The sequence below is a fragment of the Polypterus senegalus genome, chromosome 2 (genome assembly GCF_016835505.1).
Source record: "Polypterus senegalus isolate Bchr_013 chromosome 2, ASM1683550v1, whole genome shotgun sequence".
Classification (NCBI taxonomy): domain Eukaryota; kingdom Metazoa; phylum Chordata; class Cladistia; order Polypteriformes; family Polypteridae; genus Polypterus; species Polypterus senegalus.
In genome coordinates, this window is record NC_053155.1 from 77,510,547 (window position 1) to 77,529,748 (window position 19,202).

General features: G+C 37.0%; 1 protein-coding gene across 1 annotated transcript in view; it reads right to left on the reverse strand.

Annotated features, from left to right (window-relative positions):
• Positions 1-19,202, reverse strand: part of LOC120523066 (cholecystokinin receptor-like) — a 193,241-nt gene that overhangs the window by 82,446 nt on the left and 91,593 nt on the right. The window contains exon 2 of the mRNA XM_039744024.1: positions 3,131-3,382. Coding sequence (XP_039599958.1) covers positions 3,131-3,382 — 252 coding nt within the window. The remainder of the gene's footprint in view (positions 1-3,130; positions 3,383-19,202) is intronic.

A 19,202-nucleotide genomic window follows, 5' to 3' on the forward strand; every position in this document is an offset into this window, starting at 1 on the left:
GTGAGGTATGTAGTATTATAGAAGCAATACTGTAAAGATTCAGCTAATAAATCACAATGAATTGGATGTGAATTTGCAGTTATGGTAATGTATGACAGTATATTTAAAGATAAAAAGATGATTAAAAAAGAAAAAAGGTAGCATTTTCAGATTCAGACATATGAAGAGCAAACAAAAAACACATTAAATTGACTTTGTTTGAAATGACAGTACCTGTTACCATAATAAATCAATTTCTTTTTCATACAGAATGAAGATGCATTAAAATCCCACTTTACCAGCCAAACAGTCACATTTGAGATTTCCACAACTGAAATTGTTAATTTGTTGATTAAAAACGAGGAAGTTAATCTTTTTCTTCATCTTGTCCTGGTTAGATGAATAACATAACATCTATTCATATTTTTGTGGTGACATGTTTTAATGACCAGGCTGTAGTCACTAAGCTACTGTATTTCTATCTAATTATATTTTTTATTAATTGATTGCAACTAGTGCAGAATGCAGCTGCTAGAATCCTAACTAGGAAAGGAAAATCCAAGCACATCCCTCCAGTTTTGATGTCACTACACTGGTTACCTGTGTCATTCAGAATTAACTTTAAAATACTGCTTATGGTTTACAAAGTCTTAAATAATCTCGCTCCATCTTATATTTCAGAATTTCTGACACCTTACATTCCAAATCATAACCTTAGATCTTCAAATGAGTGTCTGCTTAGAATTCCAAGAGCTAAACTTAAAAGAAGTGGTGAGGCGGCCTTCTGCTGTTATGCACCTAAAATCTGGAATAGCCTGCCAATAGGAATTTGCCAGGCAAATACAGTGGAGCACTTTAAAAAACTGCTAAAAACACATTACTTTAACATGGCTCTCTCATAATCCTGATGCTCTGTATATTCAATTAATTATCATTATTATTCATGGTGGCTCCAAAATCCATACTAACCACTAATCTCTCTTCTGTTCTTTTCTGGTTTTCTGTGGTGGCGATATGCGCCACCACCACCTAATCAAAGCACCGTGATGTACCTACATTGATGGTTTAAAGGCCAGAAATCCATGTGACCGTCATCAAGTCCTTCCGTGAGAACAGCTAATACAATGAGGACTGATCATTTATGTTAGGTAGAATGCCCAGAGGGGGCAGGGCAGTCTCATGGCCTGGAACTCCTGAAGATTTAATTTTTTCTCCAGTTGTCTGGAGTTTTGTTTTTTTTTGTTTTTTCTGTCCTCCCTGGCCATCAGACCTTATTTTTATTATATGTTAATTAGTGTTCTCTTATTTTAATTCTTACTTTGTCTTTTTTTCTCTTTCTTCATCATGTAAAGGACTTTGAGCTACATTATTTGTTTGAAAATGTACTATATAAATAAATGTTGTTGTTGTTTTAAATTATTATTTTGACAAGAAAATAGGTTACTTCACCATTTAAATCCTTTCTTATGGTCTTATAACATTTCTAATTTATTTTACTTGTCTATTGTGAGATACCAGGGTGCTCTAAATTCAGGGGCTCAAAGCTGACCCCAAAAGTGCTTACAGCCTGTGACTTAAACAGACTCTGGATCAGGAGGCCATCATACTTGGAGTTACAAAGATGGACAGATGGACTGAAGGCAAAGACATGACCATGGGTAAGTGGACTAGCCACCCCATGAGTAAGTAAGGGGATGTTATAGGTGTATTTATGTAATCCATGAGAGATATTTAGTTTATTATTTTTTATTATTTTGTATTGTAAGATTGTCATTATCCACCCCTATGCTCTTCAACTTGTATTGACATGTGGTTTTGTTTTCATATCTAGGCTTCCCTGTTGTTATTGTGGGTTCACAGACAGCCTGAAAGTACCCTCTTCAGTTTATAATATACTGTACATTTTCAGAAAATCCTTAGGTCATTACAAGGTTACTAGCTGTGCTGTCTGTCTAAAATGGGTTGAAATTTAAGTAATCCATGTAAACCTCATGTTTTTTATTTGTTACATGGGCTTTTCATTTGGTCTGGTCTAATAATGCACATTCAATCCCTTTCTCTTGCTGATAGAGCTTCCTATTTTCGTCACTTCCTCTCAGATCCGCTTATAGAACTGACCATTTTTATAGTCTTAGTGTTTTGCTGGGGAAATGCAGTGGTGGTCACTCCTGCATTGTCCAAGTTTAGCGACTCCTTTTGTTTCCCTATTTGCACATTGATTTAGCATTATTTTTACTCACCTATTGCCATCACGCAAAATTATCAGTCATTAGCGTTACAGCTATAAATCTTGTTCACATGGCCAAAGTGAGTGCAAGAAAGTAGCAAAAGCTGTTGCTGGCGTATAACACTGGACAACAGAATAGGCTGGTAAGATCAATTTTCTTATTTTAGACCCTTATTTGGTATATTTTATGGTATTCTTATTATCATTTTTTCTGATTTGACCCTTCTGCTACATGCTTTGCCTATTTTAATTTTTTTATTCCTAATCATAGCAACAGGACAGAAACACACACAGACACTTGTCCTTTTATTAAGGTGGATAAGCTGATTTCTGTCTGTCCAGCAATTATGCTCTGTTGGATGTATTAACATTTGCAGTGCACCATCTTTGGAATAAATTTAGTGATTCGTGTAGTAATAAAATACATTGCATTTTTCATTCCAACAGATGGCATATCACAAACATTAGCACTGCTTTTATTAATCCCATATCAAATTGAATATACAGTAACATAGACAGCACTTGTCCTTTTATTGAGGTGTCTAAGAACTATAAGTTTATATTAATGTAACTGGCCGCAAAGCAGCTACTAAATTGTACTGTTTATGATACCAGTCACTCACATACCAATACTTATTCATGATGGGAAAATGTATCATAACCTGTCCAAACTGTGCACAAAATACCACAAAAATGCACTCAACTGGCTATAGAACCTGACACATGAAGCCCTGAAAATGGATTAAGTGAGTTCAAAGAATATATTTGTAGATTAGTAATGGATAGATAAACATCTACAATAAAAGCATTTGACAATGATCATTTCTAAGGATATACAGTATAAACAAGTTAGTAGATAGGCAAATAGCACTTTAATGATCTGTAATGGGAAATTCACATTTCTTGCTACTCATTATCACTTACCCATAAAATAGGCAACAGTTTTGCACATTGCTGCACCAAAAATGAAGTCTCCAAGTAAATTGGGAATAAGGCTGAATGGCATACAGACAAGAGCCAACATCAAGTCACTCACGGCCAAAGAGAGCAGGAAGGAATTGGTGACAGTTCGCAAACGCTTGTTCAGGATCAAGACGATAATTATCAGTGTGTTTCCAAAGACACTGAGCAGAAAAATCACAGAGTAGAGCAGAATTCTCACAGAGTACTCCAAATCTGGTTAAAATAAATAAAAAAAAGGTTTAGATGACAAATGTTAAATGTAAGGGTCAATAAAATCTCTAGAGAAAAGACTTACTTGATATAAAGATAAAGCTATATTTCACTTTTCATAGATACTTCAAAACAATATAACATTTTCAAATTCAAATACACAGCAGAAATTACAAAATAAAAAAACTGGGGTTGAAAGTTTGTAAAATTGTGTGCAGTTATAATGCCAACTTTTTTTTTAACTTGTTTCTTCAGATTTAAATTAACTGCAATTTTTTCACAAGATAAATAGCAATCCATTTATAATTGCATTTACTTAACCTACAGTATATCTTCTACCTCAGGGTAATCAGGTCAAAGCTAGGAACCAACCTTGGATTGGACTGGTACACATAGATTTACTATTTTTTAAAAACATGCACATTTTGGCTATAAAGAAGAATAATAAAATAAAATAACAACATTATCCAGAAATTGACAAGTATTACAGACATTTTTCAAACTGACTTTAATCATGTATATTATGCCTACACCACCGAGGGGTTTATGTAGCCTTTTAATTTTCGCTTTACATTTTTTGTTAAGTTGTCATTAAGTTGATCATAGTGCTACTAATGGTAATGAGTTAATCAATTAGACACATCATATCAATAACAGTGACACTTTTGTCTGTTGATGCTTATGATGTATTCAATCAAGCCGTGTGGAACTGTCAACAACAAATCGAACAATCGCACAGATGGAAAAAATACATTTCCTTTCTTGAGATATCTCTCTATTATAATAAAAAAAATCCTGGGACGAGACAAGACTTTTTCAGAGAGATACTTTCACATTTCACAAGACGAGACTATGTGCAAAGATATTTAGCCATGCCCAGGGACGGATATAAAAGTCAAAGAGTAGATGACAAAGTAGAATGTCGTAAAGAATTCAAAAACGTTGGGGCAATTCACATGCAGAGCAGGTTAGAGATAATGAGAGTATTGAAATTTGAAAGTCTCAAAAATATGATAGTAAAGATCGCATTAGAGCAATCAAACAGAAATCATTATACGGTGAAATAATGTAAAAGCGAAAATAGATCGAATATATTGTTCGGATTTAAACTTTAAGTCGAAGACTTATAGATTGTCTAATTTGTGATGCCATCAGGGAAAAGTAGTGTTTTTTTCCCAATGAAGAGGCATTTCCACGAGAATTAAAAGATTTGTTGTTTGGTGAAGGTGAAATCCACATACGTGAGGAGCAGAGACACGAAGTGGCTGGCACGTAGCGCAGGCCGGGGTGTTGGTGAGCGAAGTGAGCAGGGGGCAAGGCCCCCTAGCTGAAACTTAAAAAAAATGAATATGTGAACTACTGGGAGATGAAAATGGAAGGTGAGAAAAGTAATAAAAGCAGTGTTCCATATTTTGGAATAACTTACCCTAACAAAGAAAAAACAACAGAGAAAGTGCTGTTTTATGAATGTTATCTTCAACAGATGCCCAACATCTGTTAAATATTCTTGCTTTCCTTTGTGATTAGTGAAACATTTTCTTCAAACCACTTAGAACATCTGTTACAGTGTCATTTGCTCCTGTAATGTAGCTTAATGTCAGCTTCCCAGTATGTAATGCCTAAATAAATATCAATATATTGTATTTTGAATTAGACAAAATAGAAAAGCACCAGTTTGCTGGGTTTTGTAAGTTTTGGGCTACTACCTTAAGAGCTCTTAAAGCATCTTTTTAGTTTTCACAATCTTCACAAAAACAGTAAAATATTTTCCAACAAAAAATGCTACAAGCCATTTCCACTCACTGGGCAGGAATTTGAAACAAATCTCAGAGTATATTGTAGATGCAGTATATCTGGTATAATAATTCAGCTGTCTCAGTCTGGGTAAAGGTCCTCTAATACTGGCTCAATAAAAAATATTCATATTTTGTGTAATTCAAGAAGGGTGTCTGCACAGATTAATGTATTGATTAAACCATAATGCAAATGAAAGCTGAACAGTCAGTCATGTTTGTTTGTTTAGCTAACAATTCATTCAGACCTGCACTATCCAATACAGAATTCAAAGGACCAGAATATATTCCAGTTACACTGGACACAAAGTAGGAACCTAGCATGGCCAGAGCACATAGCCATCCCAGGGCACGATCACACACAGACCCTTTCATATGAATTCAATTTAGAGCTGCCAATAAAACTAAACTGAACATCTTTGAGCTGTGAGATTATCTTCTGCAAACCTTGTAGACATAGGAAAAACCCCGCAGACTAAGACTGAGGTATGATTTGAGCTGTGTGAGTTAAGTGTTCCATGCACAAGTTAACATTCCCTCATATATGTTTCAATGCAGTCCTCTTTAATTTCCACAGTTGCATGATTTGCTGATTCATTATTGCCTTTTAAAATTTAAAAAGATCTCTCTTAAACTTTATTCACCCTGGTGTTATATTTTTCCATATCTCTTAGTATATTTTGCTCTTTAATGTCCAATAGAATTGTCATTTTTATTGCTTTTTTCGTACATTGTATTCATCAGTTTAGATAATTTTGTTTTCTTATACAGTCCCAATAATATTCTTTACTCTTAAGCTTCTCAATGTTTTTAAGGGTTTATGTCAGCATTGTCACTGCAATATTACAAAAAAATAGTGATTTGCCAATGGCATTTTGCACTTATTCTCTAATAAACCATAACATGCCTGAGTTAAAAAGAAAATGATAGACAACCACAAGATAGCTATTGAGAAGACTGACAAATTAATAAGACAGACCATGAAAAACAAACATGTTTTACATGACGTTCTGTCTACAGAACAATGCACTCTTTAGAAACCAATTCAGGTAAAAACATGATATACCAGAACAAGATGGTCTACACTTTAAAACTTGTTAAAATGCAAATTCTAATGAAATACATCTTCCTTACATTTGTATTAGTCAAGCCACTAGCACACATAAAGTGAGCTGATTCTAAAGTCATATATTGCTGAGATCTTAACTAATTCCTAAGAATTACTCAGGGAAGATTACAAAGTAGTGAAGGTGATATTTTGGGAAAAAAAACAATGTGTTTTGTAGAATTTATTGTTCTGGCGTGTTTAGTACTGACTACAAACTCACTGTGGTGGGTCATGCTCATTGCCAGCAGCAGCCAAGTTGATTTAATGCAAATTAATTTTTCCACACTGACAGTCATTTATGCCTTTCCTCTACATATGTTAAGGCCTGATCCAATGTGAATATTGCACATCAAGCTGTGGTTTACAATGAATGTAGTACATTACTGATACAGAGGTACAAGATCCAGAAAACCCTTGTGTAAAGGAATATATTTTTATTTTTACTTATTTTTGTCTCATAGGCAACATCTGAGTTTGGCTTAAAAGCACCCTGTGAAGACCACAAGTGACATATGAAGTATGTATCTAAGTGACATGGAGGTGCCAGACATGCTTACTTACCCACACAGCAAAATTTATTTGTATTTCATGTTTGTAGTTTTAAGTCTGCGGAATCGGGGTTCAGATTAATAAGTATCAAAGCAAACACTTAAGACTTCTAAATGATAGATAAATATCAAACATAACATGAAATGTTTAAAACTAGTCAGATTTTTTAAAAGCATTAAAATACAATAATGGAAATTTTGAGGATTTTAGATGTAATGAACATACATTGTAGTGGCGTTCCCTCATATAACTTGCTCTACTATACGTATTCTGAATTTTTGCTTGTTTTCTTCATATCAGGACAGGGATTGATAGCTCAGAATTGCATTTTTGTTGTTTTCCTATCCTGTGCTGATTCCCATTTCACACCTGTTGCTGCCAAAACAGTCGCCAGCTCTCTGCAATGTTAACAAGATAAAGCTAGTGTCACACATGTGTGCATGGGAGACGGCTGATGGGCTCAAATGGTGTTATTACTCAGATGGACCAGGGGTTGGCGCTGTCATCTGATCCTTTCTCTTTTTGTCCCTCTGCAGACCCACCAAAGAACTAACCTTCCAATGATGTCACCACAAACCCCTCCCACTGATGACATCACCTCCAGTTATCACTGATGACATCCTGTCCGTTCCAGAATCCTACTGAAGACCTCATTTCCTCTGATCTATCCCCTTCCTGTTTCAGCCATATTTAAGACACCAGTCAATCTGTTAGTCAGTTCTGTTTTGGACTGTGATTTGTATAGATGCGTTTCATTTGCCTGCATTATTTTTCAGTATATATGGGGTGGCCATTCCCAAACCCCTTTTGTGCTCTTCCTGGTAGCCATCCCCAAAACGTTTTTGTGCTCTTTGCCTGTTTTTTTTACACTAGTAATGGGAACATTGATATTAGGGAAAGTTCAAATAATTAATTCTAATTAATCTCTTTTACTCTAAATAAAATTATATACAAAACTGCATAGTATAAGTGAAAGACACTAACCCATTTAAAAGGCTTGTTGGCACATATTTTGCATGAACAGATGGGAAAAAATATATTAAATCATGTTAAGATATTTTAATGCAGCTTGCATGCAGTGAAATCTACTTAACGCCTTTTTAGTAAGGGAAAAAAACTTGGAAAGAAAATTGCCCTTTCTGTTGTTCTAAATGATCTTAAAATGTGTGAAAGTAAGAACTCAGTAGCAATTTGTTCCTGCAGCTCTTTCCTTTCAATTTAAAGTGAACCATAATGAATAACAAAGAAAATGCTGTTTTATGAAAGTTGTCTTCAAAGCCACCACCAATGAGAGTTTTACATGATTAGAATATGTCCATAGAATAACTGTTCTGCTTTAAAAATGAGATTGACAGCTTGTAGAAGTTCCCTCAATATAAGTCATTAATAAAAAAGTAATTTTGAAAAAAAAAAAAAACTTTCACCATAATACAATACTAAAAAGAGGAAGGTGGGTCTAACTGTAATTTAGCAATTAAAGAAATAAAAAATAAAAGACGCAGTCTAACAATTGTCCAGACATATTTTTGTGTGTGCCTTAACTGCACTCTTCCTTTTGCTCTCAAATTAATTGTACTTTAAGTATGGGGAGGAATGAAACTTTTCCAAAGCAGACCAAAGGAGATCTACATTATTAATATTTTAAAAAAACATTTTTAAAATTACTGACAAAATTTTTGAAATCTAAATATGGCAAATACAAAATACATGGTTTTTTCATTAAACATTAAACAAGTAGCTTTTAAGGAAAATTCAACTAAACAGATGGGCGTTTCAATAAATCAATAACTCTTAGAGGTCATTGAGCAAGTTTATGAGGGACATAAGTAACATACAAGCTACTTTTCCATGGGCTTCCCAAAACCCCACTTAATCTGCCACTTATGAAGGATAACATACTACTTTGTTAACCTCATTTTTGCTCCTTAAAAGTGATTAAAGTTGTAAAAAGTAATCTAAAGTAAGCATGAATCATTAGACATACATAAATGAAAGACCTGTGTGTGAGTGTGCGTGTGTTTGTGTGTGTGTACACACTAGAGGGCACATGCATGCACTTTGAAATTTTTTCAGCACTTGCATGCACCTCAGTTCTCACTACAAAGGATGTGTGTGTGTATGGAGCAGTAAACTGTGCTCATGCTCAACTACAGCCATGGGAGTTGGTGTGAATTCTACAGAAGATGTAGAAACTTATACAAGTGTGACATGCAACTGGTGAGATGGCGCAGGCATGCACTTTTACATTTTTTTCAGTGCTTGCATGCACCTCGCTTCTCATTTGACCCAAGCAGACAAATTCATGCATGTTGTATGTTCACACAACAAGCTACCATATGTTTGCCTGAGATGGGTTCCAGCCTGTTCATTTCAATTTGTGCCACAGCGGCACTCGACTACACCTCCATCTTGGACAACATACGACCTGTCCCAGCCCAGAGATGAGCAAATTATGAGTACCCAGAGTTGGGCAATTTATATGTCTCTGGACACAAACAATTTCCACAGTTGGGCAATATCAGGAACGCTGAAAAGAAAAAGGCTGCAGATGCTACCCGAAAATGCCTACCGTGTGTAAATGAAACACTAGAGCAGTGCAGTTCAAGGCTTGACAGGGAGGCTGCAGCAATTATCGCCAGTGTCTTCTTAGAAAGGCCAGTGGGACAGCAAAAGGAAGGGGATCCATGTCCTTTGCTCTGGGTAGTTCCTAAGAGTTAACTGACGCTTCTGCAAGTTCATCAATATATTAAAACTGCTAGGGAGTCTTTGGGTTGCTTTTTGTTCCAAAGACAACACACAGCTAGTTATTTAATAACCAAACAAGATATGTTTGAACAAAACAGGTATTTTTCCTAAACGAATGCAAAAGAAATGACAGACACACACTGTGAAACAAAATCACACTTTTCTAAAGAAGAGCTTGTACTCTTTTTAGATCACAGCAGTGATGTTTATTAAAGCACACGGCATACTTTTCAAAAGTGAGAATCAACAACAATGACATGTGACAGCAAAGTGTCTTCACATCACAACCTAAGGTTACTCTCTTTCAGATACACAGATACCACCTGGGCAGCCAGATAGCAAAATGGAAATTGTTTGTGTATATATTTGTTATATATATTCTGTAATTTATCCACAATCTTTAAATGAAGTAAATAAATTCCATTATGTTGTGTAACGACTCTAACAAAGTGCATCAGCCAGGGTATGGCATCTGTGATGAGTCACCAAAAGTATAAACTGACAATCCATCATTGAGATGATCCAATTAATGTCAGCTGCAAGAGTGCCTATAAAAATGACAAGCCTACCAAAGTCACACAATCTTCAACTAATACTACTAAAGGGAGCCTTGCTTCAAGGACAGTGAGCTACCTAAAAGAGAACTGTAAAGCGTAAGAATCCATTGGTTCAGCACTGGCAAACAAGCGCTACAGTATTAAAAATTCCCTCAGTCCTTCGGGAAGTGCACATTGTGTTTGCTAAATATATTGGGAGTAACACAAGTACAATGGAATGAAAAGAAGGTTTTTTAATTAGAAAATGATGACAAAAAAACTATAAACAGTAGTGATGATGGCCTGCTTAGCATTAACACCAGCCTGATGTAAACCCTCTGCCCTAAGATAAGGAAATTAAATATTTTCAACCTTCATGCCCCCTAAATCTGATGCCAACTGGTGATTTATGAAGAGAATGAAAATGTATTTTCCATATACAGTATCTATGCCTATAGCTTGTCTTCCACTGCACTGTGGGGTTTTCTGCATGATATTATCATTCAGCCCTTGCTTGAGAGTAAACTATAGTTTAGTCAAAAGGCTTACATGAAGGGTATACCCACTATCACCTTGTAGTCACCCATCACCAAACTTCATTGTTTCTTGCTTTCTGACACAATGCCATCTTCTCCTGCAGATGAAGACATCATGGGTACACAGGCCATTTGCCACAAAATCCATAAAAAAACAATAGGCAATTTCAAATCATCTCCATGTTAAATGGAAAGAAACTTTACAGTAGGTGTAATTAGGCTCCAAGAGGTTGGTACTACCATGGGTAGTTATCAGCTAAAATCCAAGGATTTAATTTAAATAATGTGTGGGTTCATTAGGAGTGGTCAGAGACACAGATCCATAATTCTTAATCTTCTCATTAGGTTTACTTTATTTTAGCCAAAGCATCTCTGCCCAAATTGTGCTCCAATCCTTCCATTTTCTATCTTCCTGAATCTCTCCATAAATAATTTCAATACAGAAAGAGTCTCAATCAAAGTAAAGTTAACTAGAACAATAGAACACAGATTCTTGAAAAACGTTTAAAGAACATAGAGATATTAGCAGCTTATATATGTGTAGAACTGCTGGCTTTCATAAAACCCTTGCAAATTAATGATTTATCTTAAAATTGAATTTATAATGTTCTTAATCTCAGATAAACAAATTCTTAATAATTTAGTACTGTGACAGAGGCTTTGGCAGCCTCTTGAACTCAACACTGTTGATAGTCAGGTTCGGGAAGGATAAATAAGGACAAACAAACATAAAGCAAGGGGATAGTGAAACAGTGACAAAGTGCTTATATTAAAGAGTCAAACAGTATCCAAAGTGCAGTTCTCCAAAAATTCAATAAATAATTCAATAAAAAGAATAGTGTTCATGTGGAGATTAAAAATGAGGTTAAAACAATGCAGGAGTCTCCTTTAAAATCTTAGTCCCCAGTGCTTCCCTTTAAAAACCGATGCCTCTCCGGTTTATCCTCGCAGCATGAAGACACATCAACCAACAGGCGCAGACACACTTCACTTCTGGCCCATGTCTTCGCTGCCTGATCCACGGTGTTCCACAGGGAGTCACCATAACCTGCTCTGCTGCACGCCCACCACTGCCAATCAAAAGCACACCATACTCCGACCACTGCCTATTGCTGGCTCCACCTGGTGAGCGGATACTCCTGTGTGTGATGGTCACTTCTGCTCTCAAATCACTCAACAGGAGAAAATCCCCTTGCCCTTTCCTGAGCGCTGGCCCATGGGCCTCCATTCCCGTCCGCCTGGTTCTCTCTCTAAACACCGTCTCTCTGTCGCTCCATCCTTACTTCTTCCTTTCATTAACCTCCATTTTGTCTCTTAGTTCTCAATCATGCACTGCAGGAAGAAACGAAGACTGACTGCACCCTCACATGCAGATGTGTCTTGCCCCAATTACTCCAGCAACTCCCTGTAGCTGGGGTGGCATGCACACCCATGGAGAATGAGCCAGCAAATTAATTATTTATTTATTAAAAAAGGCCACCTTTTTCTGAGCCGCGGACCCGCTATACCAGAACATAGTAAGTTTTTCATGAAGCAAATATTGTAATTGGACATACTGCACCAAAAGCATTCATACACTATTACCACAATATTAAACAAAAATTACATGTCTGCTTTAATAGCCCCACTTTTTATTTGTAACTGTACATGCATTAAAATATATATAATGACACAGAATGTGCTGTTGCTGTCTCACTGAATTCAATTCCTGGCTGAGCTGCTTTCTGTTCAAATATTGCATGGTTTATTTGTTTTAACATAAACTTGTACCTGGTTTTCTGCCTTTTTCCAACAGTACAGAGGTATGAAACTAAGTTTGCTGAAAATGTAAAGAGTCATTTAATGAGCTTTTTAGTTGTGCTCTTAACTTTACATTGTAATGGATCAAGATTTCATCCAGGATTGGCCTTTGATCTGGATTTGTTACTTTTTAGAGGCTCTATTACATGAATGAAATATATATATATGAATGCTTATTAAGGACAAAGGAGAAGGGATGGTTGCGAGGTATAACAGGGAATTATTGGAAAGTAGAAAGACATCAAGTGACCACAATAACACGATTTCTTACATGTTTAGTAAATGATGTTAGCAAAAAGTTCACTTTGCCTATATCAGGCTGTGACAGGTCTATCTGTCTTTGTTTATATTCTTACTGGGGCGGATACTGTTTGTCATTACAATTGAAAAGAAGTGAAGAGAAACAGGATATGAACCCTGTTGTCACTCATTCATATGAATTAGTTAATATATGGTTATAATTACTTAACGCCATAAACAGATCATCTAAACAAGAGTAAGATATATCAGGGACAAGTGGAGATGTAGTCTAAACAAGGAGAAATCAGAATAGATCTGAAAGCTTAAATAGACATTAGGAATCAAACTCATAAATACAAGGAAGATGCTAGTACACTAGGAAGAAGTAAAGAAATTCAAAGGGTAAGGGCAAGAAAACATAGAATCCCTGCCAAGTGAATTGTCCACAAGGCACAAGAAACAAGAAGTGAAGAAAATGTTATAAGCAGAAACCCAAGAAGTAAACACTGGTCACAAGTACGTCCATTTAAATATGCTGCCAGACAGACTGACAAACAAACATCTAGTGACTTAGCTACAGTTGCTGTTGCTAAGTCAGAGCAGACAAATTGTTTGATGGAGGCATAACAAAGGACATAAATAGGTAAAAGATGTGATCCAATGACCTTCAGACATATCTAACCCACTTTTTAAATAGCCGTGTTCACTTATTCACCAATTAATAGGGCAGCAAAAATTAATTTTAGAAAATTCTATCTTTTAAGCTTTCCACAGGTTGGGTAAGACTAATACTGCAGTTTAATTAACAAATCAGTTTAGATGTGTAAAACAATGGTTTCTTTTTTCCACAAGACAATGACAAATTCATTTCTGAGCTCCGTGTTAGTGTCACAGTCAAAGCCTGTCTTTGATCTGGTGTTAGAATCAGAGTTGCTCTAAGGAGAGTTAACTAAGCTTTTTACTTATGCTGGTTTGAGTTAAGGATTACCTAATCCATTTTTGAGACTGTGAGGCATTTGAAATTAATTAATAGCATTATTCCTTTGTTGCTGATAAATACCCCCTAAATAAACCATATAAAGTATGTTCATCTGAGTCTTCTAAAGATTTGTCTCGAGAAACATTCAGCTGAAATAGGCCTAGTCCTCCATGTTCCAGAATTAGATTAAGGAGGTTTTAGAACATTATGTTATGCTGTTATAACAAAATTGCGTGTAATATTTCAAATCTTTACTAATATTTTCACAATTTCTGAGTGACTACAAGATTATACTGTAGTTGCATAATAGTAGCTCAAGCAACATCCAAAGCTTACAGAATGAACATTTATTTATCTGTCAGTTTTTAGGACCACATAATCCATTTTATGAAGCTGCACACTAACCAGATTACTGTTGCTATATGATAGGAACTAGACTTTAATCAAAAAACTATGGACAGTAATATCCTCCAAACATTTGTAGAAGTACATAAAACATAGCATGGCACAGAAGACTTCAATGAAAGCATGTAAATAAGCCAATAATACCATATTTATGTACATAAATAAGCACATAAATATGGTAAAATGGTAGATGGCATGGTGGCGCAGTGGTAGCTCTGCTGCCATGCAGTAAGAAGGGTTCGCTTCCCAGGTTCTCTCTGCGTGGAGTTTGCATGTTCTCCCTGTGTCTGCGTGGGTTTCCTCCGGGTGCTCCGGTTTCCTTTTCACAGTCCAAAGACATGCAGGTTAGGTGCATTGGTGATCCTAAATTGTCCCTAGTGTGTGCTTGGTGTGTGTGTGTGCCATGCGGTGGGCTGGCACCCTGCCTGGGATTTGTTCCTCCCTTACACCCTGTGCTGGCCTGGATTGGCTCCAGCAGACCCCCATGACCCTGTGTTAGGATATAGTGGGTTGGAAGATGACTGATTGACTAGTATGGTAAAATGGTAGAGTTTTATAACCATTAGTTAGAATTTCTTAGGTTTTTTAGAATTTCTTAAACTCTTTTTTAGCTTTTTATCCTTTGAAGTTAGGGTGATCTTTCCTCTGTTACCACTGTTTCTACCCAGGAGGTCACTGCTTAACCAAAGTTATTCATATCCTCATATTATATATTCAAGTTTCAGTGAAGGTAAATGGCATATGTATTATGTACACTATGTTTCAATATAAATTTCTACCAAATGCTATATTAAAATGTTGTTATTAACAGTGCATGGGTTCTTTTTAAAAAGTCAAAAACATGCTTCAGCTACACATTCTGTTATTTCATCTGTAACAAACACCACAATGCTCAAAAATCAGGAGAAATGTTAATATGGTCAATCTCATTATGCATTCATTAATCATTTTCTGTTACATAAATCTCTAATATGAAGTGCAGCATTTCGCACATCGTAGTACATAAGATTGGCTTGGTGCATAACTGAATAGTCAGTTATGTTATAAAATGCCAGAGAAAAAATTATAATCTAGAAGGGAGATAGATTATCTAAAATCAGACAAATATTGTGTCTTCACTATGCCTATTCATCCATCCATCCATAATCCAATCCGCTATATCCTAACTACAGGGCCATGGGGGTCTGCTGGAGCTAATCACAGCCAATACAGGGTGCAAGGCAGGAAACAAACCTCAGGCAGGCCGCCAGCTCACCGCAGGGCGCGCGCGCACACACATACACACGTCAAGCACACACTAGGGACAATTTAGGATAGCCAATGCACCTAACCTGCATGTCTTTGGACTGTTGGAAGAAACCCACGCAGACACGGGGAGAACATACAAATTCCACGCAGGGAGGACCCGGGAAACAAACCTGGGTCTCCTAACTTTGAATCAGCAGCGCTACCCACTGCGCCACCGTGCCACCAAAATAATAATACAGGTTAAGGCATTATTATTACATGCTATCCTTATTTGGCTGAATAATACAGTAATGTATGTATTTCAGTATTTTAGTTCTGGCTAGATAATCTACCACACCAAAAAATAACTTGATATGTGTGTGTGCAGAGCATCTGCATTTCTTAGAGCAGAAATCTGTGTAAATGTACCATTAACAACTCCAAACTGCTGATTCAGCAACATGAATGAAAGCAAAATCATGCTTCCCACTTTTGGGGATATTGTTAATTTTAAAATAAAGGTTTATTTAAGAAGGATGCATTTCTGATAACTGATTATCAAAATCTTAAATTGTTATTCATCCAATTATCTCTGCTGCAATATTTTGGCTTATGTGAGTGTGCAGCTGTCTTTTCATATTTACATTAAACATTCCTTTTTAATAATGTTGTGTGTTATATAATAGAAAATCTGTCTGGCAGTCTGTATGTTCCCTTTACTTTGGAACCCAAAATTTTGACAGTAGTGGTCTCAATGGGCTTTTTCCTTGTGTGCTATACTTTGCACACCAGTGAAAACTAATGCAATTGAAACATCCAACAAGACTGAAGTCATACCAGCAGACAAACTGGCCAGAGCTTAACATTACTTACCCAGGTAACACCATGTGCTGGTTCTATCTATCACAATATAAAAAGAAGTATTGTGTACTTTTGCAGGGGGGGTATTGGGTGAGGCTTGATCGACAGTGAAAGTGCAGCACAACACAAAGAAGAATCAAAGAGCTGTTGTTCAACTCCTGCTTTGTTGGCTTTTGTTCGTGATGTAAGCACTAAGAACTGTCCATCTTGAACTAAGAAGAAGAGTCACACATAACAGCATTCAGGATTACAACTAAACTAGGAGTGACAGTAATTCAGCACTCTAATAGTACACAAAAAAGAACAGATTCCAGACTTACAAGAACATAGACATTGATAGAGGCAGTGTGGATGACGGATGGTGTAGCTAACAAAAACAGAGGTTCACCATTTAAAAACACATAAACCTTTGCTTTCTTTCATAAACACAAACGACAAATATACCTAGGCAACACTAGGTACTTCGGATAGTGCATATATGTACTGTATATATATATTTATATCTCACTATACATGATAGAGTGGCATGGTGATGCAGTGGTAGCGCTTCTGCCTCGCAGTTAGGAGACCCGGGTTCACTTCCCGGGTCCTCCCTGCATGGAGTTTGCATGTTCTCCCTGTGTCTGAGTGGGTTTCCTCTAGGTGCTCTGGTTTCCTCCCACAGTCCAAAGACATGCAGGTTAGGTGCATTGGCGATCCTAAATTGTCGCTTGGTGTGTGTGTGTGTCCTGTGGTGGGTTGGTGCCCTGCCCGGGATTTGTTCCTGCCTTGCGCCCTGTGCTGGCTGGGATTGGCCCCAGCAGACCCATGTGTTAGGATATAGCTGGTTGGATAATGATTGACTGACTGACGTGATTTTTTAACTGCTGTAAATAACTAACCTCCCCTCTAAAAGACCATCACGCATCTCTGGTCTGTGCTGTCTGCTCACTATTTATAAGAAGTTTCAAGCCTGTCCAAATCATTCATTTATTTTCCTAATCATTTTATTCCATTACATCACTGAAGGACACCAGAGCCTCTCTGCTATGTTGGGTACAGATCTGGGGGGGAACAATAACTGCTCTAATAATGAATTATTAAAAGGTCCAAGAGTACACTACAATGCAAGACAACTGAAGTTATATGACAACAGAAATAAGCAAAATAAACAGTTAAAGAATGTCAGAACAATACAACTCTAAATAAGTCCGAAACCAGCTATACTTGGTTACTCTGTTTAATTATGTTAAGAGCCCATTTAAAAACAAGTTGGTTGGAAAAAAACCTCCAGCCACATGGAGAACGAAGACTGAGTTTGAATACCACCAATTTATATATATATATATATATATATATATATATATATATATATATATATACAGTATATACAGTATATATATATATATATATATAGTGGGATATGGCCGGCCGTTCATCCCGGCCAATACCCCCAGGCCACCTGATGGAGCCCTCCCTGCAACATGGAGGTGCCCCGAATTCTAGCAGGGCGTCATGGACATTGGAGTTTTACTGCACAGCCCTGCTGAATACCATTGGGACGCTGCAGGAAGGCCCAGGGATTGCTATGTGCACTATAATCCAGAAGTACGTCCTAGTCACATGGACAGAAGAAATGACATGCTTCCGGGATTAAAAAAGAAGAGTTTTGCTGTGACCCGGAAGTGCTAGGACATCACATGGACTGAGGGTTCAGAAGCACTTCTGGGTCATGGACTATAAAGGACTCTGGGAATCCCAGACGGGTGAGCTGAGCTGGGTGGCAGGGTGGCAAAGCGTCTGGGAGAGGAGGATTGATTATTGTTTATTGGAGAATTGATTATTGTTTATTGGAGAATTGATTTGTTTATGAGTATTGTGGAGAGGAGGGTGCTTTGTGCACTTTATCTATACTAATAAAAGGCAAAGCCCTCACTGACTAACTGACTGACTGACTGACTGACTCACTCACTCACTCACTCACTCACTGACTCATCACTAATTCTCCAACTTCCTGTGTAGGTAGAAGGCTGAAATTTGGCAGGCTCATTCCTAACAGCTTACTTACAAAAGTTGGGCAGGTTTCATTTTGAAATTCTACGCGTAATGGTCATAACTGGAAGCTATTTTTTTTACATATACTGTAATGGAGTTGAGCTCGAAAGCCGTGGGGGCGGAGTTTCGTGTGACATCATCACGCCTCCCACATAATCATGTGAACTGACTGTCAACGCAGTACGTAGAAAACCAGGAAGAGCTCCAAAAAGCGCTGTAGAAAACATGCATTATATAATTCAGAAGGCAGCGAAACAATAAGAAGTGAGCGAGTGACATATACAACCATATTCATGAGTGCTGTTACTTCGGAAACAAAACACGGTGTAAACCTAAAGTTTATATTAAGTTCATAGACAGGCTGCCGCTGGCGTTTGTCATGCCCACGGGTAATGCGGGATACAAGTTTAATGAGAGGACGCAGGATATAAACGAGAGTTTTGATCACTTTGTAACTAAGTTAAAATTGCATGTGAGGGGCTGTGCTAATGCAAATTCCGAGAGACTGTGTTTGTGGGGGATTGACAGTTAAAGGCGGGGGGGGGAGTCACGTCATCATCTCCCCTCCCATTCACCTCATTTCGCTCTGAGCTGCGCTCCGCAGCTAACGCAGTGTTACGACTTTGTGACGCTGCCACCAAATACTTACTGAAAAATCCACAAGTTAATACACATGCTGTGTCTAGAGTTTCTCCACACTGAATCCTCCAGGCACTACTTACAAAAGGTTACATTGACAATCATGTTATTTTTATTATGTTTCCTTTTCTTAGCACAAGCACAGCTGAGAAGCTTTGATGCATTTGCTCCATATCGCATTAAAAAATCACACATTTAATCACAAGCAAAGGGGAACTTCTGTCAATGCATGATTTCCTGGTACACCAATTACATTGATCATCGCTTCCGGATTTATTTTACCCTCGCACCCCCTTGGTTTGAGAAGAAGTATGAAAAAATATAAGGTTAACACAGAAAAACAGATCACCAATTGAACCTTTATGAATAAT